Source organism: Oculina patagonica, chromosome 3 (genome assembly GCF_052425735.1).
Source record: "Oculina patagonica isolate OP01 chromosome 3, crgOcupat, whole genome shotgun sequence".
Taxonomy (NCBI): Eukaryota; Metazoa; Cnidaria; class Anthozoa; order Scleractinia; family Oculinidae; genus Oculina; species Oculina patagonica.
Genome location: NC_135760.1, coordinates 3,992,265 through 4,018,835, shown reverse-complemented (window position 1 = coordinate 4,018,835; position 26,571 = coordinate 3,992,265). Strand labels below are relative to the sequence as shown.

The window sequence follows — 26,571 nt, the reverse complement described above, 5'->3', positions numbered from 1 at the left end:
AAGGTGTAAAAAAAATACCATTACCATGATCCCAGTTGAGGGTTAACGTTTCTTCTGTTGAAAAAATACCGACACCTGGGGAGATCAAAGGCACAAAATCCAATAAAAAATAAAGTGAAAAAGAAGGCGACTATGCTCCTGCGACTATGTTTTAGAGATGGAAGTCGGCGAGATTTACAAATGTTTTGAATCGTATTAAGAGCAAAAACAATTTGCCAAAATTGGCGCAAAAAAATAATCGCATTATCGTAATTTGCGCTGTTTTTCTTTGTAATTTAAAATGAAATATTGAAAAGCTACGAGATCAATGAATTCCACGAAGCCACAAAGTTCGAATTTATTCATGTACCCGTAGAAAAACAAGGCAATCACCCTGACAGACAAATGTCAATTGAAGAGCAAGCAAAATTTCCCTGGCGCAAGCCGTAGCTTATTTCTTAACAAGCTGAAGTTGCCAACTGATTGAAATCTTTCTGTAAATTTTGGCTCTGTTTTTCAGGAACATCTTTTTAAATTGGCTTATCCTACTCAACAATCTGATGATTATTAATAACTTTTTTAAAAATTGTCAACTTCTTGCTAAAAATATTTGACGTTTTTAAGCCATAACATTATTACATTGTTTCACTTCAATTTTCCACTCCGGTTTGAAAGTATACAGTTTTGCCATACAATTCAATGCTGACCATAAAATTTGCGAAAACTACACTCCGCCAACTCAAAGTAATTATTTTTTTCCAATTTTACTACAAACATTGGTTTATTTAATCTCATATGAATAACTGATATCTTGAACAATCGAAAAAAGCCCGCCAATTTAGCCTGCATACTTTAGCAAAGCTCTCTTTTCCATAGAACTCCTTGTCTCAGTTTTAAAATATTAATATTAATTACTTACGGTTAGAAAAATCGTTTTCAGAAGTGGTGGATTAATTTTCGCAGTTTTTCAGACAGAAGCTTAATATCAGCTTTGAGGTTTTCTCCTAACTAAATTACGAGAATATACAGCACTGCAAAGATAAGATTGCTTAAAGATGATACGTTTCATATCAAGACTTGTTATTTCACACGAGGCGAAACATTAATCGAATTCGAAGTTCCGGAAGCTTATATTTGTCACGCGAGGTGGAGTCGCATTGAAAAAAAAATGCAAATAATTTTTCACATATAGATGAAAGATCTGTATTTATTAGAAGTCAACTTAGTACAAATTTATAGTAATTAAAATACTAGTTCAACACACGCAGTTAAAACTGGCTTTCTGTCAGGTGTATAAAGCCGTGCGCAAATTTTGTTTTCGTTTAACGTTAGCTTTACAATATTACCTACAATGAGTCGCGTTTGTTTCTGGCAACTAAGATATTACTATGACAAGCTGCTTTGTTATTGAGAGAAATAAAGTCAGATACATCAAACTTGAGATTAAATTAAAAATTCTTGTGTGTTTTATTGTAAAAGACACGAGCCCTGTTTGTTTACCGTCTACGATTCTTGCGCGCATAAAAGAGATCTTAATCCCTCGTAAGTCGGGTTCATTTTGATTTTCTATACACTGAGTACACGTTACAGACTGTAAACAGTCACTTTCAAAATACGAAGAAAACAAAGGCGCGAACTATAAGCATAAAATAAAATTACAACATGGTACGAGCTAAATTTTTGCGTTTATGGCGCTTTTAATCAACAGCGAATCGATTATGCCAAGACAAAACTTAACGGAATACAATTAGCCTTAAAATAAAAACAAGTTCACAGACCCACTTCTCCTATAGCCCACGTTTTACACCCCGGAAGACCGAGTCCACAACAAATTGCTAAACATTTCTCGCGCTTTAGCAAAAACCAAGATAAAATTGCAAATGAGACTGCGTTCACTCTGAATTATGAATTCATCGATACGAGCTCATAAATGGATAATGCATAAAGTTTCGTTTAATGATTATCACAATTTTCCGCTCAAAGTGGTTTATTTAAAGAGTTTACGATCTTTTTACTGTTAAAAACTTATTATTCTGTCGAAGAGAATGATAAATTCTCGCCTCGCTAGCGTTGTTTGTTTATAGCTTCATATTGTTTGGTGGACTATTTAAAGAGCACCTGGTGTTGGAATTGATAGCAATCTTTCTTCAACGCTCAGAGATGCATGGAGTTGGCACAGTTCCTGCTTATGCTAATCAACCTGCACTTTTCAATACCGCGCTTTGAAAATACAAAAAAAAACAGATCCAATTTCCCGCGCACATTGTGTCGCTGTTAGGAACTTTCCAAAGGAATTCTTTCAGCCTCTTCGTCTGAAATTGTTTCTTCTAATTGATCATCTCTTGTGTATTTTTCCCCGCAAAATCGATTAAACATGGCAACGAGGATCAGAGCTACAGATGCGAAAATAAACAAATGCCACGCGAACGCGACCGCCAAAAACTCCACATTGCTTGGTGTGTTCTTCCAGGGGTTTGGTCCGTACAGAACAAAAGCAATTTGTAAAAACCATGTCCCTTGGACGCCTAGTAGAATAGCCCTCATTAAGGCAAACAATGTTTGAAGGCGCGTTAAAAAGACATCAACTAGGAACAACGCTGCTGTGATGAATATTATCATGTAGAGAATCGTGTGCAAGCGAACGCTAATATCCGAATGTCCGTGAAGATGAAAGTAGAATAGGAAGCCTTCGACCCAAAAACACGCTGACAAGATCACGTAGTCACACATTGGCGGCAAAGACATAATATCGTACCACATCAGAAGATCAACCACGCCAGATAGACCAAAGAAACAGTACATCGCAGTGTGGCTGTGATTGTTCAGGTTCTCGGCTACAAATTCTCCATCTTTGTCGATCAAAGTCCACGCCTTACTCAAGCCGAGTTCTCCCAGAACGCCTAAAATTGCTAAAAGGACCTTCACAATGGGTTCCACGGGGATTTTCGAGAGCGTTTTCCCGGGACACGAGAACCAAACGGGCGCGTGCGATTTTAATCTTGTGTTCGACGTGCCGCACGAGCGAAGCAAGCCTCGTCTACGTCTGGCATGTTGATGTGTTCGGATCAGAGTGCCCAAGAACCACCAGAGAGATAACACGAGAAACATAGCACCGGGAGCCGCGTGACCGAGAAAATCTCCCATTATTTTGAAAACATATACGCTGGCGGGTCTTGAGTGAAGGGTGGCCTCGCCTCGCGCCTCAGTGACAACTTATTTATATCTACGGACCAATGTCATCGGCTAGAACTATTTAGCATTAATGTTGTCAATTTCAACCAGCTGTGGCCATTTAAATGTCTCGCGCCCAGTGGTTTAATTTATTTGCTGACTCGAGGGCTAAGGGGAAAAGAATATTCAAACGCTATTGTTATACAATTCCCGTTATCTCAAATTTGATTGGCTATTGACGGAACTGTCATTTCGAGTTAGTTTTCAGCGCACAATCATTTTTAGATAAAATTCTGTATTTGTAGAAAAAGACTTGTAAAATTAACGGGATGATAATTTCCAAAAAACTGTACAGGATTCGGCGCGGGGGACAATGCACCATGGGAAGGGAACTCGATACACGATTATATATTGCACAGACTCGGAGATATAATCTAATTTCTCAATAACTTGCAACAGGTACGACCAGGTACAGGTGGCGAGAATCAGCTTTAGGGTGAGCGAGTCTATAAGCTAAATGCAAATCAAATCATTACGCTGTTAATTTTAGCAAGAGCACAAATTATGGACTGTGCATTTTACATATGTCAGAAAACAGTCATCGAATTCGCTTTTCAGACGCGCGATCGCCAGAATTATCAAGTTTTCTGTTTGCATGGCGACAGTTTGGCGCTGTACTTGGAAATTGCTGTCACTGTAGGGGCAGTTGACTTTTTCATTTCCTTTTAAATATCCACCGATAGCAAACATATGGTCTAAAAACGCACTCAAGAGAAAAAAAATCGTGCGCTAAATTATAGCTCAATGCACTCTGGATTACTAGTTGAGTCACGATGCGTGAAATGTCTCAAAAAGTTGTGATGTCTTGCCATTTAGCCGTAGTGGTGAAAGGCTCCGAACTGATTCTCAAACTGTTTTTAAAGTGTACTTTTTAAAAAAATATATATGGACGTGATGTGCATTCAGAAGTCGTGAATATCAGTTCCGATATTTTCTTCCATTTAATCAATGACAAAATCTCCAGACTTGAAAGTATTGTTAATTCTTTTGTCGACGGTGTTTAAAACAGGGCTGCCATAGGTCAGGAAATGGTCAGGGAAAAATAAAATTCTTGAATGTCAGGGAAAAGTCAGGAAATTTTATTTTGAGTTAGGAAAAATTGACATGATTTTGAAAACGAAAATCAGGAAAATTTTAGCTATGACATGTCTGATGTAATACCATTGAGGGCTGAAGTAAATTTTTTGTCAATATGATCTCCGCGACGTTTTTCTTTTGGAAATAGAGCCAGGAGGCGGCTTTTATATATCTGACAATTTGTATTTATTTAGGCAGGGAAATTTTATTTTTATCAGGGAAAAGTCAGGTAATTTTGACTGATGCCTGTGGCAACCATTTCATAAGGGTGTCTGAAAGCCACGTTTTACTCCCGGGGGGGGGGGGGGGTACTTGGGTAAATTTTTGTTGGGTATGTGCCGCTGGCCTCTCAGAACCCCTACCCCATTATAGTCATATTCTATGGCCAATTATAGACCCCATCTTAGTCACTTTTGGGTAAATTTAATTTTTACGACCCCAACTTAGTCACTTTCTGGGAGCCGTTTGTCAAATATTGAACAACAGCAATAAATACGGTAACATTTTTTTCGGCGAATATTTCCGTTCATAAATCACAACTTGCCAGATTTTCGTACTCTCAAAATCCCGGAAAAGTGTGACCCCATTCTAGTCACCCTATAAAAAAATGCTTGAAATGGCGACCCCATTATAGTCAGTCCAGTCGTGAAAATGCGACCCCATCCAGCGGCACATCCCCATTAGCCCATTTATAGGAAGTGCCCCCCCCCCCCCCCGGGGTTTTACTTTAGTGCGATAATCTTTTTTATGGTGGTGAATATGCATGGCATGAATAGAGCCATAGTAAATAAAGCAAACTCTTAGCGAAAAGATCTAGATCGCTGGATAGATCTCTGATCGGATGTCATAAGCAGCGTTTATACAGTGCTTCACAAAACATCCTCAAACTCTTGGGCTCTCTCAAAGAACTCTTGCAAAACACGAACTACTAAAACGTAGACGATCGATACTGGTTGCTATTATGAAATGCCTGAGGGGGACTGACAGACAGAACAAAATACACCGGCACGTTGAAAAGGAAAATTCGGGGCACTTTAAACTTTCACAGCAATCTAACTAACGTTAGAAAGAAAGATACTGCCAAGATTGAAGCTTCTATTGGATGAACATGAATGATAGTTGGTACGGATTCATTTCTTAGGAGAATCCGCATTGACCGGTGTTTTCCACAGAAACGATGCGCTATCTTTGGAATGACGACTGTTATCTCCATAGAATTCATCTTCGACTACAATTATGAAACAGCAGTTTTGTTTTATAGGTTAAAGCATATATCAATAAATTAAACCCACGTAAATTTACGCTATCAGTACTCAAACAAATTTTCTTTAGTCTAACACTCAAGAATGCCTACTCTAATGCCTCCGCAAATGACTCTTAAGAACGAGGCTCAAACAAGTAACATCCGGCGAGGAAATTGGCAAATTGCTTTTGTTTCATGAAATTGAAGCGTTATGGAAAGAGTCATTATCCTTCCCTCATGTTTCAAGAAACCAGGTGCTCCAAATTGGTTGCTCACTTTATAATTATTGACAAAGCTTTCCGATGGCTTTATGCAAATTCAACTTGGTACAATTGTCTCAGCTCTACGAAGTGTCTACAGCATGGCTTTGAATAGAAATAAAACGCCACACGTGACTATCTGTATCCTGGATACTCTTAGTAAAGACTTCTTATTTCTATCTTAGCGCGTGTTCAAGGATGTCTTTTTTGCATGCTTTTTCATGTTTGTTTTCCTTCCTTCCGCCTTCTCTCCTTCTCCGACAACGATTTCGAATAACTTCACTAACCTGCGTCAGAATGGCTTCAAAATCGGCAAAAGAGACAAACCTGACACATTCGAGGTAGGAAAACTTTATTTCAAATTAGATAGTTATTTTCAAGTTTATTTTTTACGATCGGCGACTTTCCATACAATAGGCCATTTCCGAGTTACCCTATGCCTCTGTTTTAAAACGAGTCTACGTGCGAAACCATTCATATAATAATAAGTTAGGTTCATGTTCATGCAAATCAACCTCATTTTCATTTGAATGGTTTCGCACGTAGACTCGATTTAAAACAGACACAAGCTAGGGTCCCGGGGGGGGGGGGGGGGGGGGGTGGGGTGTACTCCCATATGTGGCCTATATAGAAATGTGCCGCCCAATAGGGTATGGTTTTTGAGGTTCTTGGTCCTTAAATAGGGTATCATTTTTGCTCCTTTTGGCAATGTGTTCCCGGTGTGATCCTTAGATAGGGTACCTAAATTCTATTAGCTAAAATAAACGCCCAGCTAAACGAAAAAAAGATATCTTAAAACTGAATGTTTTGTTCAGGTATTAGTAAAGCGATTTTATAAAGATTTGTGTCTTGCCCTGCGCTGTTAGCCGTTATTTGGGTCGTCACGGAACGCTTCTCCTCTCCTTGCACTTGAATAGGGTGTCATTTTTCGGTTTTGGGCCTTAAAAAGGGTATCAATTTTCGCTTTCTTTATCCTTAAGTGTTATTGTCGGCCGGGCGGGCCTCGGGTCGCCTTTCCTTCTCTTTTCCGTTGCTTCGTGTCGGTGCATTTGCGCGGCTCTTTTTCTTCTCTTCTTGGCCTCCCCTTCGGCACTTGGTGGCCTCCCTTCTCTCCTCCTTTTTTCTTTCCTCCCCTTTTCTTTCTTCCTGCTTTCTTTTTTCCCCCTACCACTTCGTGCTCTGTCTTTCCTGCGGCAGTTGTTTCCCTCGTGTCTTTGCTGTTCTCAGGTTATTGTTCTTCGCGGCGTCGCTCTCTTTCATCTCCTCTTTCTTCCTTGTCCATTCTCTTTTCGCTCCCTTTCTTCATTTCATTTTTCCTTTCTCCCCCCCCTTTTCTCTCCCTCGGCCACCCTCCTCTTCCTTTCTTCCAGTCTCGTCCTCTTGGTTCTCTTTCTCCTTCGTTCCTGTCCGACCCTTTGTCTGCGTTTCTTCCCTCAGTTGCTGACTTCTTCCTCGCGGCAAGCGGTTTCACTCGGCCTCGGGGGGTCGTCTGTTTCCTCCGTGCTGTCATTTTCCGACTTTGCTCTTCCTCCTTCTCTCCTTTCGCGCTTCGTCCTCCGCCGCTTCTCGTCCGTCTGGCTGGGTGTTGTCTCCCTGTCCGGCTTCCCTGTTTTGCTCTCGTTCCGTCCTCCCTTCTGTCTCTCCTCCTCCCATCTCCTCTGTCTCTCTTTCCTCCGCGGGTGGCGGTTCCCCTCTTCGTTCTCTCGTCTCCTCCTCCCCTTCGTCCGGTTGCTCCCCCCTTCCTCTTTGCCCTCCTCTCATCCCCCCCCCCTCCCCCCCCTCCTCTGCTCCCCCTCCCCCCCTGGGTGGGCGCCCCCTCGTCTCGGGCTCCTTCTCCTTGTGTTCGCAGGCATGTCTTCGGGTTGCGGCGGTCTCCGGCGGCGGACGCTCGTGGGGCTGTCCCGGGCCCCCCTCCCTCTCCCTCCCCTCCCCTGTCTGTCTCTCCCCCTCCCTCGTCCGCGCCTCGTCGTCCCGGGCCCGCCGTCCGTGGTCGTCTCTGTTGGCGCTCGTGTCTGTGTGCGGCCTGTTGGCGTTGCTCGCTTCTTGAGCTCATCGGGGATGATCTCCAATACTCCGCACTGCGAAGTCGACTTACTCAGGCTCCAGTGGTTTGCGCGAACGAATAGCTCGGAAGTTCTGTGGGGATAGTGTCTGATGAAGTGGGATCGAGTGTGCTGTAGGATACGTTCGCGCGCTGCTGGGGGCCCAAAGTTGTCATTCTCGGGAACGTCTTCTGCTGCATGGTACATCTTTTCGTCTTACTGTGGATGGGTTGGCGCCTCGAGTGCTCCGCCGGTTTTCTCTGACAATAACCTTAATAGGGTCACGGCCACGGCACACCCCTATCCGAAATTTATGGAAGTCCCCCCCCCCCGGGGGGGGGCTAGGGTAACTCGGAAATGGCCCATTCTTTACCTGTCCCATACACCACTATACAGTCGCATACAGGGTCGAATCTTGAGCTTGGGAATTCTGTGGCTCAACCAGGCGTCTCCTCTTCGCAGAGCGAGAGCTGGGACCAAAAATACGCAACCGCGGTTCCTTCCCGCCGAAAATTAAAATTCGAACGAATCTTTTGTGTTTGGCTTCAACACGGACTTTTGCGTACAAATGTTGATTTTATAACCTCTACGAAGCGAAAATGTTTGTAGAAAAACTCAAAGAAGAAGTATATGATGTTATCATCAACGAGGTAGGTAGTTTTGAAGTTGTTGTTCATGTTTTAGCCTCCAAATGTGAAATTAAATCGTGCGAGCGAAATCAAAATGGCCGACCTTTTATTTTTGCAGCGAGTTTTGGTTCTTGTATCAATGGATGTGGATTCCTTGTGTGCATGCAAGATACTGCAGGTAAAAGAATGTAGCCTTCATCTCATGAGAAGAAATATAAAACAATTAAACTTAAGTGTGCAGATCCAGACGATTGATGGCCCATCGATTCTTCGGATAATTTTCTCGATCGATTTTATTAGACTTACTTTATGACAAATTATTTCAATCTTTGTGCTACCGGGTTTTTATATTATTTTATATTTTTGAAACTTGTAACGTCCTAGATGTAAAGAAGAATCTCTACAAAGTTGGATTTATATTTTGTTATGATCGATGTTTGTTCTATTGGTGGTTTGCGATTCATCTGCTTTATAAAGCTGTATGAACTTTATGTACGTACATTTCTGTACAATGAAACGCAATGAGTTTGACTTTTACTATTATGACTTTATCGTGAGAGCCCAGCATTGTTGCACCGTAAATTATCTTGTGAACGTACATGGCATGGAAAGAGTTTGTTTGCACTATTTATTCCAAGGTATAATTTTTGATTATGTATTTGTGGTAGTATTAAAGAGCCTTCAACTGAGGGTCTAAAAGCTGATGATACTCATCCCAATGATACAAGTGTAGTTGTTATTAGCTTGCTAGCTTGTTCTAGGTGTTCAGCTTATTAGGGAGCAGCACGAAATTTGGCAAGTGAAATCTCACCTTACAACCCCCCATCTGTTATGCCACTTGCCCTTTTTTGTGCTGCTCGCCAACTAACCAAACACCGGGGACAAGCTATATGCTTGCATATTGGCCCTGAAAACACACTTTCTAGCTAGCAAGGTTAATCAGATGTGACTTTTGTTGTAACCTGATCAGCGTCTGAAACATCAAAGATAAAAATAACATAGTACTGCAGGGTTGGAAATTAGCGCTTGCCCACTCAGGCCCAGGCGACTGTGAAAACTGTTGGGCGAGTACAAATCGCAGATCACTCGCCCGGTTTGTCGAGTACGATTTTCAATATATTATTCAAAATCAGAGGAATTTTTACTTTCCACTTTAAAATAATCTACACTGTCCATAAGCCGATAGCTTACCAACATTTTGAAATCTCCATCAAAGCTAGCCTGTGTGCAGGCTAAGCTATTTGCTTACAAACTACAGGTATTTGGGAATACATATCAGATTAAACTTTGTTTCAACTTTTGATGGAAGTGTGCTCGCATTTTTATTGTGTGATGTAAGGTCTATTTTCAGCGACTTTTCATTTAAGAAATAGGCTTAGATTGCAGTCTGTATCATGATCGACCACTACGGTGGCATGAGGGGTATCAAACATGCTTAAAAAATTAAGGTGTACATTTTATGATTCGTGGGGGAGGGGGGTTAAATTTTCCTTTTTTAATGGAGGAGACTGGGCGAGTGAAAACTCATCTGGGCCAGTGCTATTTAAAGGTCACTTGCCCAGATGGCGAGTGCTCCAAAATTTTAGTTTCCAACCCTGGTTAACTGAGTGACATTTTACACATTAATTTATTAACGCAGTAGTTAAAATACTAAATGGCTCCCTTATCTGGTATGTAGCAAGTGCAGTCCTTATAAACATTATAAAAATTTCTTTCTTTCTTTGTCATATGATAGTGGCTGTTTAAATGTGACAATGTGCAGTATACCATAGTCCCTGTCAGTGGAAAGGAGGATTTAGCAAGGGCTTATCATGAACACTCTGAACAGGTAAGATTTAAAAGTTAACAGCTTTTGTCAATGAATGGTCAGAATTAAATAAACCAGACATTACGCAGTTGAATCTCCCCGGCAAATAGATACCATCCAGCCACCTACAAACACTACAATTTTAACCACCGACCTCTTTGTAGTAAAAAGTTTAAACTGGACATTTCTGGTCCCAATGGTGTCTACGAAAGCCTAATAGGAGCAGGGCTCGAAAAACACTTGAATTCGAGTTTGCCCTTTAGACAAGTAATTGTCAAATTTAGCTTGCCCTGGGCTAGTCTTAGTCTACTGTTTTTATGATTTAGTTGGCAAACATTGACAACCTACCTTGGTTAGTTGGTTTTGACAATCAGACAACACTTTTTTCAATCCCTGAGGAGATTATATTCTATTAAAATTTAAGGACCAACATTGTCCACAAACTTCCAGGGGATATAGACTGTCCACAGCCCTCTATTTTTTCGTGTTTTTTCGATCAATGAGGGTGCAGTGAGAACGGTGAGAGAACTGGACGCCAGCGCGAAAAACGGAAGAAGTGCTCTCTTCCCGCCCCCTTCCCCCGTGTGCTCGCTCCGTTTGCTTTTTTTGCTTTGAAAAATCAAGAGGCTGTGGACAGTCTACAGGGTATACCCCACATCAATTTAGCTGGCAGTGCCCTATAGGCAGGGCTGTGCTCTAGCAGTGCTGGGTGCCTCAGGCGACTTACTTTTGCCTTTGGGCGACGTGTATAACTTTTCTATCAAGAAAGCAACTAAGAGCTGGGCACCCAAGATTTCTTACAGAAGAATCTTTGGGCACCCTGCAATAATTATTATAAGAGCACAGCTTTGATAGGGTATATGAATCCCCACGGTCATTTCTAACACCTAAAGATGATCCATATTATTTTTATTTCCAACCTCAAACCAAATTGCCAGACCAGAAAAGAATATTCAGTTATTTTTGATCGCTGAATTACACACAATGTCATGTGACATGTCAATTTTCTGAGATGCAAAACTACCACAAAATTATCACAACATTGAATTTTTGCTTGAAAATTCAACAGAAAAGGTATACTTGTCATAGACTTTTAGACAAAACTAAGAAAAATGAGAAATAATTCAGACCACAAAGTTACATTGTAAAAAACAAACTACCCCAAATTTTATGCTGTAGAGTTAAAACACTTCTTCGCGTTGTGAGTTGCCTCCTGCCAATCATCACATGTACAATGTATACAGTCTGTTGGCAGCATTATATTAATGGTGAGTTTAATATTTATTGTTTATTTCTTTTAACCATGAATCCAGCTAAAACACATCTTTATGGTGAACTGTGGTGCAAATTTAAACATCCTTGAGATGCTGGAACCTGAGGAGGATGTCATGTTCTATGTCACTGACAGGTAAGTGATAGCTTTAAAATATATTACCTTTAGTTAGATTTTACAATCATTGTAAAATGGCAGACAACTATTGTATTTACTCGAATAAGCGCCGTGGCGCTTATTAAATTTTTCGCACCTCAAGTGCGGCGGTTATTCGAGGGCTGCGCTTATTTGAGGGCGGCGCTTATTTAAAATTTGGACGCCACAAAGAATCTAATCTTTTACAGTAATTGAAAATAACGTCTTTTGATTGTCAATATTCGTCTCTTGCTGAAGAGAGAAGTGGCGCTAGCTGTCATGGCAAAGTTTGTGGCCTTCACAACATTTACAGAACTCCGTATTGTAAAAATGTTGGATAGAAAGACTAATGGGCGAGTGGCAAAACAATCACTTTAAGCTGCAAAACATCGCTTTTGATGGAACGAAATGTCCAAGTTTGTTTTAGAGATGCTTTATAGTGCTGTTTTTAGTTAAACGGAGTTCCTCGAATAAGCGCCGCATCGGGACTGCGGCGCTTATTCGGGGGCGGCGCTTATTAACTTTTTTGTCCCAAATGCGGCGCTTATTCGAGGGTGGCGCTTATTCGGGAGTGGCGCTTATTCGAGTAAATACGGTATACATTTTCCAGCTACCAATATGGTAAAGGGAGACAGGAAGGCGGGAGTGCGGGAGAAAAGGGGTGAGAGGCAGGAGAAGAAAGGATGGGAAACGGGATTCCTAAGGTGGCAGAAGCCGAGAGAAATTGAAAACATGTCACAACATTTTGGTTTATTTTGCAAAAGAAATGGGACAAAGAGGAGGAAACCACAATAGAAAGGGGTGGCAAGCGGGAGGAAAAGGTACAAGAAGCGGGAGAAAGAGCTATGTGAAGCAGGAGACTCAGACCCCACCCTGTCCCCCCCCCCCCCCCCACAATGTGGAATGGACAATGCCAAGTCACAACTTGACTTCTGTCAGGCAGACAAAAATAAGGTCATTTGAAAATGTGGAAAATCCAGGATGATCAAAACTGATAGAAATGACATTTATAGAACCAATAATTAAAAATGTGTAATTTGTTTTTTAAAGTTTTGCAAATTTGGTTAACGATGCTACTGGAATTGAAATACCAACTAATATTGGTCTTGTATGTCATTTTAGTCATAGACCCATTGATCTTGATAACATCTACAACCAGGATCAAGTTAAGCTATTAATGAAAGAAGGGGAACACCTTACAGTTCCTGACTTTGATGATATTTATGCAGATTCTGAGGTAAGAATTAATTCGACTCATAATAACAAATCACTTTATTTAAGTGTTGCCACATTTGTCACAATTGTGAAAGCTAGGGATCAGCAGTCCTAACTGCAAAAACCAATAATTTATTATGACATAAACATTGTTAAAAATTCAAGCAGATTGAAGGCTACAGAAGTGGCAGGGATGTAGCTAAGATTTGAAACTGGTGGAAATTTCTTTGCTATAGGCAGGTTCTAGTCTTAGAAAAGGGCTTTAAAACCTACCAATTTGCCCATTTCCCAGCCTTCTTAAGCAGTAAAATCCATGTAAGAGATACCATAGGTCCTGCAGAATAGCCCTATGAGGCACCCATCCTTCATAGAGTGAATATCAGGAGTGTTGGGGTTGCCTTAATTAAAGTTTTCGTTGTGCGTGAAAATGAACTGGATCATGTTAACTACATGTTAGGTAGTATCCTCTGATATGTTTGTCGATCATCAGCTGAGTGTTGGTAGAGTATCGGCTGAGTGTTGACAGACTATTGGCTAACTAGCGAGAGTCGGCAGGTAGTCAGCAGATAGTCGTGGTCGATACTCTACCAACACTTGACCGATATTAAAATTAACTGATAATTATACTGGCCTGCTAATGACCCAGTGTCGACCGACTATTGGCCAACTATTGGTTGATGTGTCAATGGGACTACCCATAGTAAACATGATTCAGTGATCCTTCTAAGTGTTGAAAATCAATGGTGGACATTTTCATGGACATGGTTTATTGTTTTACTTTTCAGGAAGAGTTTGAAGATTCAGATGAGGAGGGATCAGAGCCCTCTTCAAAAAGAAGAAGAACAGGAGATGAGGTGAGAAAAACAGCATGTAAAAGGCAAAATTATAAAAAAATCAAAAAATATAAAAAAAAAAAAAAAAAAAAAAAAAATTTTAAAAAAAAAAAAAAGAAAAAAAAAAAAAAAAAAAAAAAAACCAAAAAAACCTCGTCAATCCTGGACATAAGTGAAATTATAGCACCTTAGGGGCTCTGAGAGGTGGGATTTTATATAAACTTCATGAAAGCAGGGTTCATACGCTTCTTGAAAACCCTTGAAAACCCTTGCATTTCAGGTGTTCGATTTCAAGGCCTTGAAAGTATTTGAAATTTGTTTCGGTCCTTGAAAGTCCTTGTTTTTTTTATTGAATGTCAAAAAGCTTCAAGCCAATGAGAAGACCGCCAAAATAAGCAATTTTTTTAGTTCTTTAGCAAGCACATCAGCGGCACAACGGACTGGAAATCGTTGATTTGGGGTAAATTTCATGAAAAAAGTCCTTGAAATTTCCAAGAAGGGTCCTAGAAAGTCCTTGAATGTTTGGCCTGAAAAAGTGTACGAACCCTGTGTAAGTGCCAAAAGTAAGTGCAAGTCCAAAATGATTTCGCTCTTCATGTAATAGAACAAATACCTAAAAGGTGGGGGTCTTAACTCCCCCCAGCCCCCATTGTACCAGTGGGGTATGAATGCATATATTTCTGAGGGTTAACAGTATTAGATAAGGGAAAAGTGTCACCCCAGACTTCAGAAAAACACAGATTCGATGCATAACTTTCCAAAGCTGTGCTCTAAGAGTTATTGCAGGGTGCTCAAAGGCACATACTGTATGTATGAAATCTTGGGTGTCCAGCTGTTTAAAGCTTTAATGATAGCAAAATTATACAAGTCACTATAGACAAAAGTAGGTTGCCTGTGGCACCTGGGCTCTGCAAGAGCACAGCTCTGACTCTTGAAGCAGTATTGGATTTGCTTTTGAGCATTGATTCTGGCAAAATAGTCAAGGGTGGCACAGCCAACTATCAAATGTGCAGATCCACAGAAGAGGCTGAGAAATTGACTACTTTCCATACTAGTATAGTCTATACTACATACTGTAATAAATAGAGAAGAGAGAGACATAAGTACACCCAACTATAAGTAATCTATGGAAAAATGATAATAAACATGTACATTACTATTACTAAGTAAACTTTTTGTTTTACAGGACTCACCACTTTCAAAGCGCAAGTCAAAAAGACAATGGCGCCAAAACAGGTGAGTACCATGTCTTAACTGAGACTATAACAGTTGACTTTTGATAAGATCTACAGAAATAAATCACAGGGATTAACAAGATGGTTACCAGATTAATAATTTTGTACTTTTTCATTATTGTACTTGGTACAAAAAATGTACCATGGGAAAAATTGAACTGCAACATAAAATTATAATAAAAATGCTTTTAAGAAAAAACTTGTAATTATCTGATGTGTGTATAGCTCACTTTATATACTTCCCATCAGTATACCTGTATGTGCTATCACACCCCCCCCGATATAACTGCAAAATTCGGGTTATAAGCGCCCACATGGGCTTATACAACTTCCCATAAGGGTTTTTGGCGTGGGCTTATAAGTGAGAGGGGCTTATATCCGGAAGGGCTTATAAGCGAAAAAAAAAAAACGTTCCAAAACGGGCCACATTTTTTTTTGTTTCCAGGTGGATGGGCCTATATCCATAGGGCCGGCTTCGAATAAGTGCGGGGGGGGGGGGTGGGGGGTATAGGGCGGGGAGCTTATAGACCAGAATTTTATCACACGGTTTTGATGATGCAACAATGTACAATGTATATAATTTGTAAAGCTGATTTATATGACTTTTACTTCTACAGGCAGGAAATTCTTTACCAGTATTATGCATATGCCTTCCATGGAAGTGCAGTAAGTATTTAACATTAGCAATGTCAAAGCATATTCGTATTGTGATCCCATTTCTATCATCATCATCATCGTCCACCCTTAAGATTAAATCTGGACAAATATGCTGAACAGACCCCCTTGTGCAACTCATCCCAGTGCATCTGCTATAACCCGCAGTTAATATTTCTCGTTCTTTTAAAACTTCTTATAATTTTTGTATAAAATATACTAGTTAATGGACTGAGGTACTGTTGAACCCCAGTAACTCAAACCTTCAAGGGAAATCAAAAAAAAAGGTTTGAGATATTGAAAGTTCGAGTTATCAAGTGTAAAATTAGTAAGAAAACAACCTGGAGGGGAATTTGGAAAAGGTTTGAGTAAGCGGGAGGCTCGAGTTATTGAGGGTGCAAGTTATCAAGATTCAACTGTACATTGAATTAAAATAATAATGCTCTCCCATCTCTGTATCAGGCATCCCTGATCATGTACGAGTTGGCCTGGAAAATGAGCAAAGACAGCAATGACTTGTTATGGTGGGCAGCGATTGGCTTGACTCATCAATTTCTCTATGAAAAAATTGACAGGTACTGTAATATGCTTATTAGTGGGTCATTTAATCAATTTTTGTTGCTGTATTCACAATAAGGATCAACAAGTTTTTCAGAGATAACATTTTTATCGAAAACAAAAATATTGTTAGACTTTGAGGTCTATGTGTTTTTGTACTGCTAAGGAACAAGTACCATCAACTTTTGTACATATAATTCAGGCAACATCTAGAGCACAAGTTAACCAAAACCACAGTAGTAATTGTTAAATGAATATATTATTTCCCGGTGGCTGAGTAGAAGTGTGAACAAAACAAGTGGAAAATGTTTTTCTCACACACCACTGGGGCCTGGGTTAAGGTCATGACAGTTGTGAAATGAAAAGTGGGAAATTGGTTTTCTTGGTGTCTGTACTTAAGACAAAGGCTTTGTCTTAAGTACCTTTTCACTCACCCATTCTTAAAAGTTTCTTTAAAAAAAAAGATAGAAGATTCATTTCCTTAAAATTATGTTTCATAGTACCTTAGAGATCTAATGAAAGTAGATTTTAGCATTGTCATAGTATTGTTGGCAGGTATTGTAATTATTATTCACATAGTTGTGTCATGTATGCTTATATGTTTGCTTTTTGCCTAATTTAATTACAGTGACAAGTATGTTACAGATGCCCAAAACCTTCACGAACATGTTATGAGACACAATCATGGTACAGATGAAAATGGCTCTTCCATCAACTGCATGAGAATTGTGTTTGATACTGAGTATCCTTTTTGAAGAGATCTTTCCTGCAGTATGTTTTTAAGTTTATCCTGCATGTGAAATTTACATGAAATGCATGAAGATACATGTATGTTGTGGGTCAAAATTAGCTTTAGGTCAAATTTTTCAACCTAGGTTATTTTTTTATATGCTAGGTTAATAGGGAAAAAAAAAAAAAAAAAAAACCCTCCCTCCCCCACTTTCTCTGAACCCCCCTTTCACCATCCTCACTTACCCTCCCATTCCACCTGCTGTTATACCACCCCCCCCCCCAAGTAGTATCATCAAATTCTTTTCTTTTTCTTTTTACTAAACTGCACTGGATTTGAACTCTTGACCTTTAGACTTGCTGTCCAACCCCTTATCCACTTTGCCACATAGGAAATGTTGGGTGACTCACTATTTTTTTTAAAAAAATATGACTCCAATCCCAACCCTTACCCTAATAATAACCATAAATTTTACCTAGGTTGAAAAAATAACCTAGGTTAAAAAAAATTTAACCTGAATTTAAATTTGACCTGTAACAGATACTTGAAAGATTTTCACCAGGGAATAAATTAATTTTCATAATTTTGTCTTTACACCCTTAACAAGATAAACCAGACTGCGACTGTCACTGTACAGACATTGGTCGCTATTTGACAGCATCTGTCACTCTCGTTACACAGCCTGCAGGTTTGTTAATTTTTTTTCTGATAGAGTCAACTCTCGTTATAGCGGACACGCTCGGGGCGTCGTTTAGTGTCCGTTATAGCAAGAGTCCTTAATAGGTATAGTGGGGAGTCATTTCCAGTCAAACGTCTTTCGTCGGGGATCTGGATTTTGACTGTAATATTTAGTGTCCGCAATAGCTAAAAATACATTTCATGCAACTTTTGTACAGTAAGTAACAACCCAAAATGTCAAGCTTATGTTGTCGCTTACAGTTACACCTGTAGTTTATTCAGAGGCTTATTCCATACACAAATTTATACCATGCCATAGAAAATACAGCCAATCAGAATACTGGAAAGTTGTTTATTCAATGGGATTCAACCCAACCTTCCATCTCATTTCCATGAAATTTAGTAGAGTGTATTTTCTATGGCATGGTATAAAATAGTTAAATACTTGTGTGTGTAAGACTGAAATATTTCCGTTTTAATGTTTAGTGAGTTTAAGTTCAATGAAGAAGACTCCCCTTGATTTACTTTCAAACAACCTTTTTCCAAAATTTGAGTTGCTAAATTTAGGGTGCGGCTTGTCTGCGGTTGCGCTTATCTGGGGGTGTTTACAGTACAAGTGATTTGTGGGATATTCCATAATTTACCACTCGAAAGCAATGCATAGCTAGTATGTAGTACACAAGACTGCATCATAAGTATGCATTCAGTGAGGATCACAATTCATATAACTTTTGTTAGTTGGTTAAAGAATCTGACCCCCCCCGCCGTGGGGCCCCTCGCCTCCGGGTCGTCACCTGTGGCCGCCGCCCCCTCACCCCCGGGGCCCCCAACCAGGCCGGTCTGTTCCGCGCGGTCCCTCCGGCTGGCGTCATCTCATGTGGGTGCCGGGTCGTGGGGGGTGCTTAAGATGTTGTTCTTAAGGTGATCTGCTTTGATTCCCACAACTTGAATTTGTTATAGAAAGATTAAAAGAATTGAAAATGTTATCAATACTGAGGATGAACTTTCAGTCGGACACTGATAATCATAATTTGTTAACTCTCTCAGGTTCAGGGTGTGGACAATAAAAGGAAAAAAGAAACTCTATGAATTTCTAGCTGACATGGGGTAAGATTAATTATGGATTTTTTCCAGTTAACTGTGGTGCAGTAGTGGATACTTTCATACATGCAGTATATATATTTTATTGTTAACAATTTTTTTTCTGTAGAATCCCTCTTGTTCAGAGTAAGCAAAAATTCTACAGCATGGATTTTGACCTCAGGAACAACTTAAAGGGATGGGTTGAGACATCTGCTGACAAATTTGGGTAAGTTGCCAAATTTATGACAACAATAAAAAATGCTATGATTAACATTGATAGCCCAACTCATCTTAAACGCGCTCCCTAAATAAGGTTATGTGTAAAGTTTCAAAAAGAACGTGATGCGAGACTCATGCACGTGCGAAGGATTTTCAGACCTCTGGGATAGTGATGTGGTCGTTTTCCAGAGTTCGTATCTTTAATTGACAACCAAGCTTTCAATCTTGTCCAAACCTAAGCTGTTGCTTTGAACCCTGACTACTTGGCCCAGAGCCCAGTTCAAGAAAGAGTAACATGCAAAGAAACATGCTAATCATTCTAGTTAAGATAGGTGTCCGACACCCATCTCAAATAAGGCTAAATAAGGCTTATTTAGTTATCAATTAACTGTGACCTTCTTTGTAATTTTTGTTAAGTCTGGATGAAATGTCTTATGGGTCATTCCACGTTCAATATGGATTCAAAAATAAGGTAAGCTCGCCTGGATTTGAATTAGTACTTTTAAATAATACGTGTATCCTTTGTCTTTGTTACTAGATGATGATCTGAGGTTGCTATTACACTGTTACCTAAAGGGAAAAAAATCAAAAAAAAAATTAAAAAAAAAAGGAAAAAAAAAATAAAAAAAATAACAAAAAAAAGGAAAAAAAAATAAAAAAAAAAAAAAAAAAAATAAAAAAAATTTAAATTCTGTTAAATTCATGACGCGTTGATTTCCTATAATAAGGTAACACAAAATAATCGTTTTGGTTTAAAGCTAGAAAACTCTTCAAAACAGTTGTTTTTACTCTTGATGCTGAGCTTAGTGTTTTGTTGTTGTTTTTTTCTTTTTTTTAACAGCTTTGTGCAAGTGATGTTGTCTATGCAGTTAACGCTCTTTTGGAAGCTCCGGTAAGTTGTGAACAGATCGGCCGATTGAGTGATTGAGTCTGTCTGTCTGTCTGTCTGTCTGTCTGTCTGTCCGTTTGTCTGCCTGTCTGTCTGTCACTAACAATACTTTATATTTACAGAATGAAGGAATGACCAAATGGGACAACTTCTTGGAAGCACTAGACGCTTTGTCAAGGTACGGAACAAAATACCTTGCAGTCGTGAAGATTACATAATTGCTTGATTGATTGATTGATTAAGCTGTGATTATAATTGTCTAATTATGCGTCTGCTTTGGTTTTCGAGTTGGAAACTTTTAACCAATCAGAACAAAAGGTTTTCCTTTTCTTTGAAAGTAGGTTACTTGTTTTCCCGCCCTTTCCGCCAGGTACGTCTTTTCCCGCTCTTTCTGCCAGAGACCTGTTTTCCCGCGCTTTTCATTGGTTTTTATTTCTTTTTGCCTTAGATTCGGATTTGTTTGTAGTTTTAGTCGTCTACTTTAGCGATCGGTTCTGTGATTATTTTATGCTATTTTGTTATGACAGCGTTCAGGAAACGCTTGGTAGGAGGTGACTTCGTCATAGCAATCAAATGTCAGTGAGCAACAAATCACTGAAAGTTTATTTTGTTGTTTAGATCCAACACTGAGAAGCTACAAGATGGTATCAAAATGGGCAAGAAGCAGGTAAATAATTGTTTTCGGCAATTCTCGTAAAAGCACTAATAAAGTTACCAATTCCTACTGTGCAATCGCTGAGCACTCACGTGTTCTCTGAATAGGGACTTTAAGATACCTGGACGGCTGACCTCGAGGACGGTAGAATTTCGCGAGGAGGACTGGGCTGATGTCGACGTTCTTGGCGGGAACTTCCAACGTTAAGAGCCGGCGTGTGTGAACGGAGGACGGCTTCGTTAGTGGATCAATAATTCCTTAGCCCAAAACATACGAAGAAAAACATTTGGCGCTTCTAGCCCAAAGTCTGGGACCAGAAAGCACTATTTTCATTCACAGGGTACAAATTCCAAGTGAAATTTTTGTAGAAAAACAAGCAAGAAAGTTCATAATTCACGCACGTGGCTTCGCCATCATCGTTTATGCAAAGCACAGCAAATATATTCGCAACCGCAAATAAAACTTGACTTCTTAACTTTTTATCAGTAACAAACCAAGAATACCATGAAGGACCACCTAACGAAGTAACAGAATTAAAAAATAATGAGATTTTTAAACGAAATCATAGAAAAAGCACTCCCGTTCACTGGTGGACGGCAAAACTCTACTTCTCACGTCCTTGACAACAGCTGGACGGAGCTGGACGGAGCTGGACGGCAATGTGCGTGGAGCGGGCATGCGCAATATAGGCTACACGCGAAAAAATACTTCCGGTCAGCCGTCCTCGAGGTCAGCCGTCCAGGTATCTTAAAGTCCCTAATGTTTCACTTCAGCATCAGCATGGCTGCGTTATGCTGTCTAGCAACTTACCTCTGAACATCGCAGGCTCAGTCTTCCTTCTTAGTTCTGCGTCACTCTGACCGAAAAAAGGAACGTTGTTCTCGACTGAGTGGGCCATTTTCGAGTTCCGTTTGCGACTGCCTTAAGGCCAGTCCTGGTGCAAAGGCTTTCATCTGAAAAATCAGTCAGTTTACTCACTTGCACGTTTTCATGCAAATAAAACGAATTTTTAACATGAATGGTTTTGTGCCAGGCCTCGTTTTGTATCAGAGGCAAAATGCAAATTTGGAATGGCGTATTAGACAACTGACTTTGGGGCACTAGGTGGTCAGTGTTTCGCGACGGTCGTCTGCCGTCAAATTACATATTTTAGAGACATTGTCGGCTGCGATTGTCGCATTGGACTTTTGACTGATGTTGACTGGGTTCATTTTGTGTGGAGTCAGTACTCTTGGATTAGTTCCCCACTATTTCATATCCTGCAACAGGTTATAACAGGCTGTAACAGGTCCAGCTAGGTCCCATTATCAAACTGTTTACTAATAAACGTGCTGGCTTTTTCTTTCAGTTGATTGCTGTTGTCAATCAAGTCAGATCTTTGATTGACATGCACCAAGTTATGTGCGCTGGCCATTTTCTGTACTCGCATCTCAGAGAGGTATGACAAGTGAACGATTTATCAAAGCATATAGCAAAGGATCGGGGTGATTCCGTTTCAAGCACTGATGTCAAGCACATCTTTGCGTGGCGTATATTCCCTCCACTTTCTTTTACGTGTCACACGCTTCTTTTTGCCCGATTAACAGAACCTCAATCGAACACATAAATTTACATTCGATTTTAAAGACAATTGCACACAAGTTCGATTACTGAATTCAGTGGATTGAGTTCGTCTGGGCTCGATTAAAGAACGTTCAATAGACTAAACCGGGGCCAGTCATAAACAAAAATGTCAATTTTACAATATTGACTTGTACAATTATCATTTCAGTTTTTTAAGTGTCATTTATCCAAGTGGTGTTGACTGTTCCTTCTTGACCCTATCTTCCCTTGTTTTGATGTGCAGCTTGTAGCTTGGACGATGACAGTATTGATATATTCCATCTTGTTCTCAGGGTATACCAGACCTGGACATGTTCAGTAAGCCGGCCGTTCTAGGAGCGTTGGCTCGGTTCGTTCTCAATGCCTACGTGGTGATGGTATGTTGACAACTTACTTTAATCAGAGCAGACGTGCTGTTTTTCAGCCAATCAGGACCAAAACCAAAAACGACAGTGACTTGGCCTTGTGCGCGTTTTCCCGCGCCTGGCGCTGGTTGCATGTTTCTGGTTCGAATTCTGATTGGTTCGTGCGTATTTGCGTTTATTGTGATTGGTCAGATACATTTTCGGTAGTTTATATTTCAAAACCACTCTATGGTCCCGAACACTGTTCATTATATCGCTTGAGACTCGATGGCTACGATGAAGAAGAATTTTACGTGACTTCTACTCTGTGACATCTCTAGAACCCTGGTAGAATTTTAAACATTTTTTTTTCGTCTGCCAAGCGTTTAAACAATGTTAAACGTTTTTTAAAGTGTATATGACATGAAAAGTATTTTCTGCTTATTTGAAAGGCCTTTCGAAATACAGAAGAATGGCGTTTTTCTTTCGAACTTTTTTCGTTTCGGAGACGTTTTTGTTTCAAATAGATCAGTGATGACGTCAAAGATTTGACTCTAAAAAATGGTAAAATACTGAATAAAAAATCTCGGAAATATGAGAGTGTTCTGAAACGGCGCCAAAATTGTGCATCAGCAGGAAAAAAGACAATAACGAAATATTTCGTCATATACACTTTAAAGGAATTGTCAAAAAAAGTTTATATAAAAGTCTCAATAACGATATACAGTTTTGCGGGACACTCTGTCCTTGCTGTTCTATAAACAGTAAGTTAGAAATAAGCACAATGTTTTTCTTTCCTCGACTTTTCTTGTTTTCCCCACTTTCTCATAGGCCTTCGAACACAGACGGATTTCCGTTCACAGGCTGCATTCTGAGGACTTGAGACTCGCGTTATTACTTTTGTTGTTGTTATTAATCCTGAGTTTCTTTTTCTATCTGATTATCAAGTCCAAAAACAAGAAAGCAGCAGCTCTACCTTTCGTTCTTGCAGCGCCTCTGGATCCAGATAAAGGTAGGGATAGCAACAACTTGACCACATATATTTTTACTTGAGCCCCTTCATTTTCCTACTTTTTTCCCCACAGAACGCTTTAAATAGGTACTCAATAAATGCTGAATGTTTGTCATAAAAACTGAGTGGCTACTAATCAGTTGGCATTTAAATATTGACATTTTACCGAAATTTTTGACAGGGTCAAAACAAGTTCCAAACTCTAGTTTCATTATGGAACTTTCTCAGTATCAATTTCAATAATACCGTGTAATTACTTGTACAAGAACTTAAAGAAAGACATTGTCTGACATTCGTGTTGTCGGCTTCAGTCGTCCGTTCGTGCCTACTCTTTACATCATGTCTCGGTCCTGCGCGACCTTTCTTCTCTCTCTCTCTGGTAGGGTAGACTCTGGTGGTGTTGGTAACATGATCACGTTTTGTTGAATCAAAACAAGATGGTGTTCCTGTTCACAAAAATTAGAGAATAATTATTCATTATAAAACTAATCAGTAAACTATGCAAGTAAACAATCACACGACCTGCCACATAAAGAACACTTTATAATTTTCGTTTTGGCGTGGTGTATTTATTGGGTTTTATAAGTGTAGTTTGCAAGGAACGTCTTTTGAGTGCTGTTTGTTTGCGAGAAAATATATTTTCATTACGATGTTTATGTCTGGTCATCGTTAAGATATGACGGTTTTCTTGTGTTTTTTTTTTTTTCAGGAACTTGTCTCTTAGTTGGAGTGCCTCCGATTGCTGATGACTCTTGTAAAAAGTAAGTGTCCCAGCCTAGCCAGGCTACGCGAGTTCATGTCTGTAAAATAAATAAGAAACATTTGAAAAGTTGTAGCGTAGATACGCAGTACCTGTCTGACCCCCTGTCTGTTTTCTGAATCCTCCTTTGAACATCCAGGCAGGAAAAACCAGGAGAAACAAAAAAAAACTTCACAGCCAGCTCGCCCGTTATAGTTTTATTTGTCTCAATTCAATTCCGTTTACTTTGCAGTTTCTTAGGAAAAGCTTTTGAAATGGCTGCCAGCAAAACAAAATCCAGAACAATTCACGACCACTTCGACCCGGCAGGTAGGTCTTTTTTTACGTGTTAGACGCTCTATGAACAATAGAGCAAAAAACCTCTTTTTGACGCGAAAATGTGCACTGATATTATTTTTCCATTGTCTGTTTCGCGAAGTAAACAGTTAAAATGCGAGTTCAAAGCTATGGATTTGGACATAAAAAAAAAAAAAAAAAAGGGGAGGGGGGAAAATTTTTTTTTTAAAGGGAAAAAGGGGGGGGGGGGGTATAAAAGGGGGGGGGCTTATAACCGGAATTCTACGGTATACCAGTGAATATTTTTTGAGCCAAAATGAGGACCCAAGTGTACCTCATTGTCTAAAGCGCCTTTTTTAAATACCGTTTTTATTTCCCTTTGCAGTGATAGAAATGAAAAGTGAAGACCGTGGAAAATTCTTTGATGCTCTCTCGGCACTTCTCATCCCTAAATAAAGTCAATTCACTCTCAATCACAATGTATCTTTCTCCCTTCTTTACACTTGTTGTATAATCCATCATATTTTGTAAAAAAGTTTGTATAATACTCCTTCGCCGAGTTTGATTTTTATTCGAGACCTTAATCCAGCGAAGATCTCCAGAGTAGCCTACAGTAATTAGTCATAAAAATGCGAACTGAAGTTAGGAACTAATTCCTACTGGGCTTGACTCAAAGGGTAAAGGGTGAATCATAAAAAAAAGGACTTTAGAGCAGTTTTCAATTGAGTGTCGTAAAACCAAAACCAAAGTAATTACTCTGGCCATCACAGGACACAGACAATCCAGTGAACAATCAAAACTCGAGCAAATACATGTAGCCGTCACGAGCGCGGGAACGTGCGCGGCGAGTCACGATTGGTTTTGGTTTTAGTTCTGATTGGCTGAGAAGTGGCGCGGATTTTTAAGCCAATCACTAAGCGTAGCAATGCAAACCAAAGCAACCCAATTAACTTCGACACTCAGTGAAACCGCTCTATATACTGAACTTGTACATACATATTCAAACTCAGTGCCTGTAGATAACAGCAAATCAATGTAAGGCATCCTGATTGAGGATGAGGGGTACGACCTACTGGAGAGTGTCCATGTCTAGGATTTGATTCTTCTTATTATAAACTTGTTGTCCAACAGAATCTTTATTTCTATGGAGGGAAGTTGTCTCCATTCAATCAAGAACCGGTACACCAATTTAGGGCGAAATGACTCCTCTAAGAATACACTAACTCTAAGCCCTCTGATTATGTCCTCCTAGTAAGAGTTATTACGTAACATAAGCAAGATCATTTTTTCGCCAATCTCCAAACGCTTTTCCCAGCGATCTTGACACTACTTATCCGGGTGTTCGGTCCAGGCTCTCTCGGTGTGTCAAATACTTTCTGTACTAAATTATATTACTTGTGTGCGTCAGATTTTGAGACGTGAATTACGCTTAAATTTTATCTTGTGTATAGTTTATCAAAGATTGAATAAAAGGTATACGCTACCAACCGTAGTGTCTGCTTAGTGAACTTTTTTAGGGGGGGGGGGGGGGAGTAGCCTGTTCCAGACGTTCGCTTTTTTGAGCCGCTCCCCCACTAACTGAACGCCTGGAACAGGCTGGGAGGGGTGGGGCAGTAGAGTGGGGGCTGTGGATAGGGATTGAGGTTCCTGAAGTCCTGGTAGATAGTCGTAGAGTCTAAATATTTCCACTGATCTGCGCCAATTGGCTGAAATTTCATAACACATACCCTACGTTATCCTCCTTAATGTGGATTTCCACTGACGCGTATATTTTACGTGCGTAAAAATTAGAGACAATGTATGACGGCTTGCGTATACGTTTACACAGGCCGTTCATACATTGTCTCTAATTTTTTCACCACTAAAAATCGCGTCAGTGGAAATCCACCATAAGGGGGTGAATAGGTTCGTTGCGAATCAATGGATTTGCCTGAGACGCGAACGGATTTCGAACGTTTGCGATAAATTGTTTGAACTCGGTGTGTTGGCGTTTTGTTCATTTTTTTCGAAATGAAAAATCATAGTGTAATTTTTCTTTTTGTTTTTACCGAGTGCCCTGTTTATTCATTTACCAAAGTGTATTGCAGTTTCGCTGGGCTCCTGGTGTTACATAATGCTGTAACGTTACCTTCGAATAAGAAAGCAATGATAG

General features: G+C 39.8%; 2 protein-coding genes across 3 annotated transcripts; one reads left to right on the top strand and one right to left on the bottom strand.

The window, feature by feature from the left end:
- Window positions 1-789: 789 nt before the first annotated feature.
- Window positions 790-3,244, bottom strand: LOC144646149 (transmembrane protein 45B-like). Its single transcript, XM_078505681.1, has one exon. It carries the CDS (start codon window positions 3,121-3,123, stop codon window positions 2,254-2,256), a length of 870 nt encoding a protein of 289 aa, XP_078361807.1. The 5' UTR covers window positions 3,124-3,244; the 3' UTR covers window positions 790-2,253.
- A 2,473-nt stretch (window positions 3,245-5,717) lies between these two features.
- On the top strand, window positions 5,718-25,177 carry LOC144646148 (cell division control protein 45 homolog). 2 transcript variants are annotated; one of them, XM_078505678.1, is made up of 23 exons: window positions 5,718-6,131; window positions 8,580-8,639; window positions 10,197-10,289; window positions 11,582-11,676; window positions 12,799-12,913; window positions 13,677-13,745; window positions 14,911-14,960; window positions 15,577-15,625; window positions 16,076-16,188; window positions 16,800-16,913; window positions 17,518-17,589; window positions 18,627-18,686; window positions 18,790-18,888; window positions 19,299-19,353; window positions 19,723-19,773; window positions 19,893-19,948; window positions 20,389-20,437; window positions 21,774-21,863; window positions 22,321-22,404; window positions 23,320-23,383; window positions 24,093-24,144; window positions 24,376-24,452; window positions 24,805-25,177. In XM_078505678.1, the coding sequence occupies exons 1-23, from the start codon at window positions 6,012-6,014 to the stop codon at window positions 24,873-24,875; spliced, it is 1,758 nt and encodes a 585-aa protein (XP_078361804.1). In that variant the 5' UTR covers window positions 5,718-6,011; the 3' UTR covers window positions 24,876-25,177. The 2 variants fall into 2 exon arrangements, with proteins under 2 accessions (XP_078361804.1, XP_078361806.1); XM_078505680.1 differs by lacking the exon at window positions 5,718-6,131 and adding an exon at window positions 8,233-8,482.
- Window positions 25,178-26,571: the final 1,394 nt, after the last annotated feature.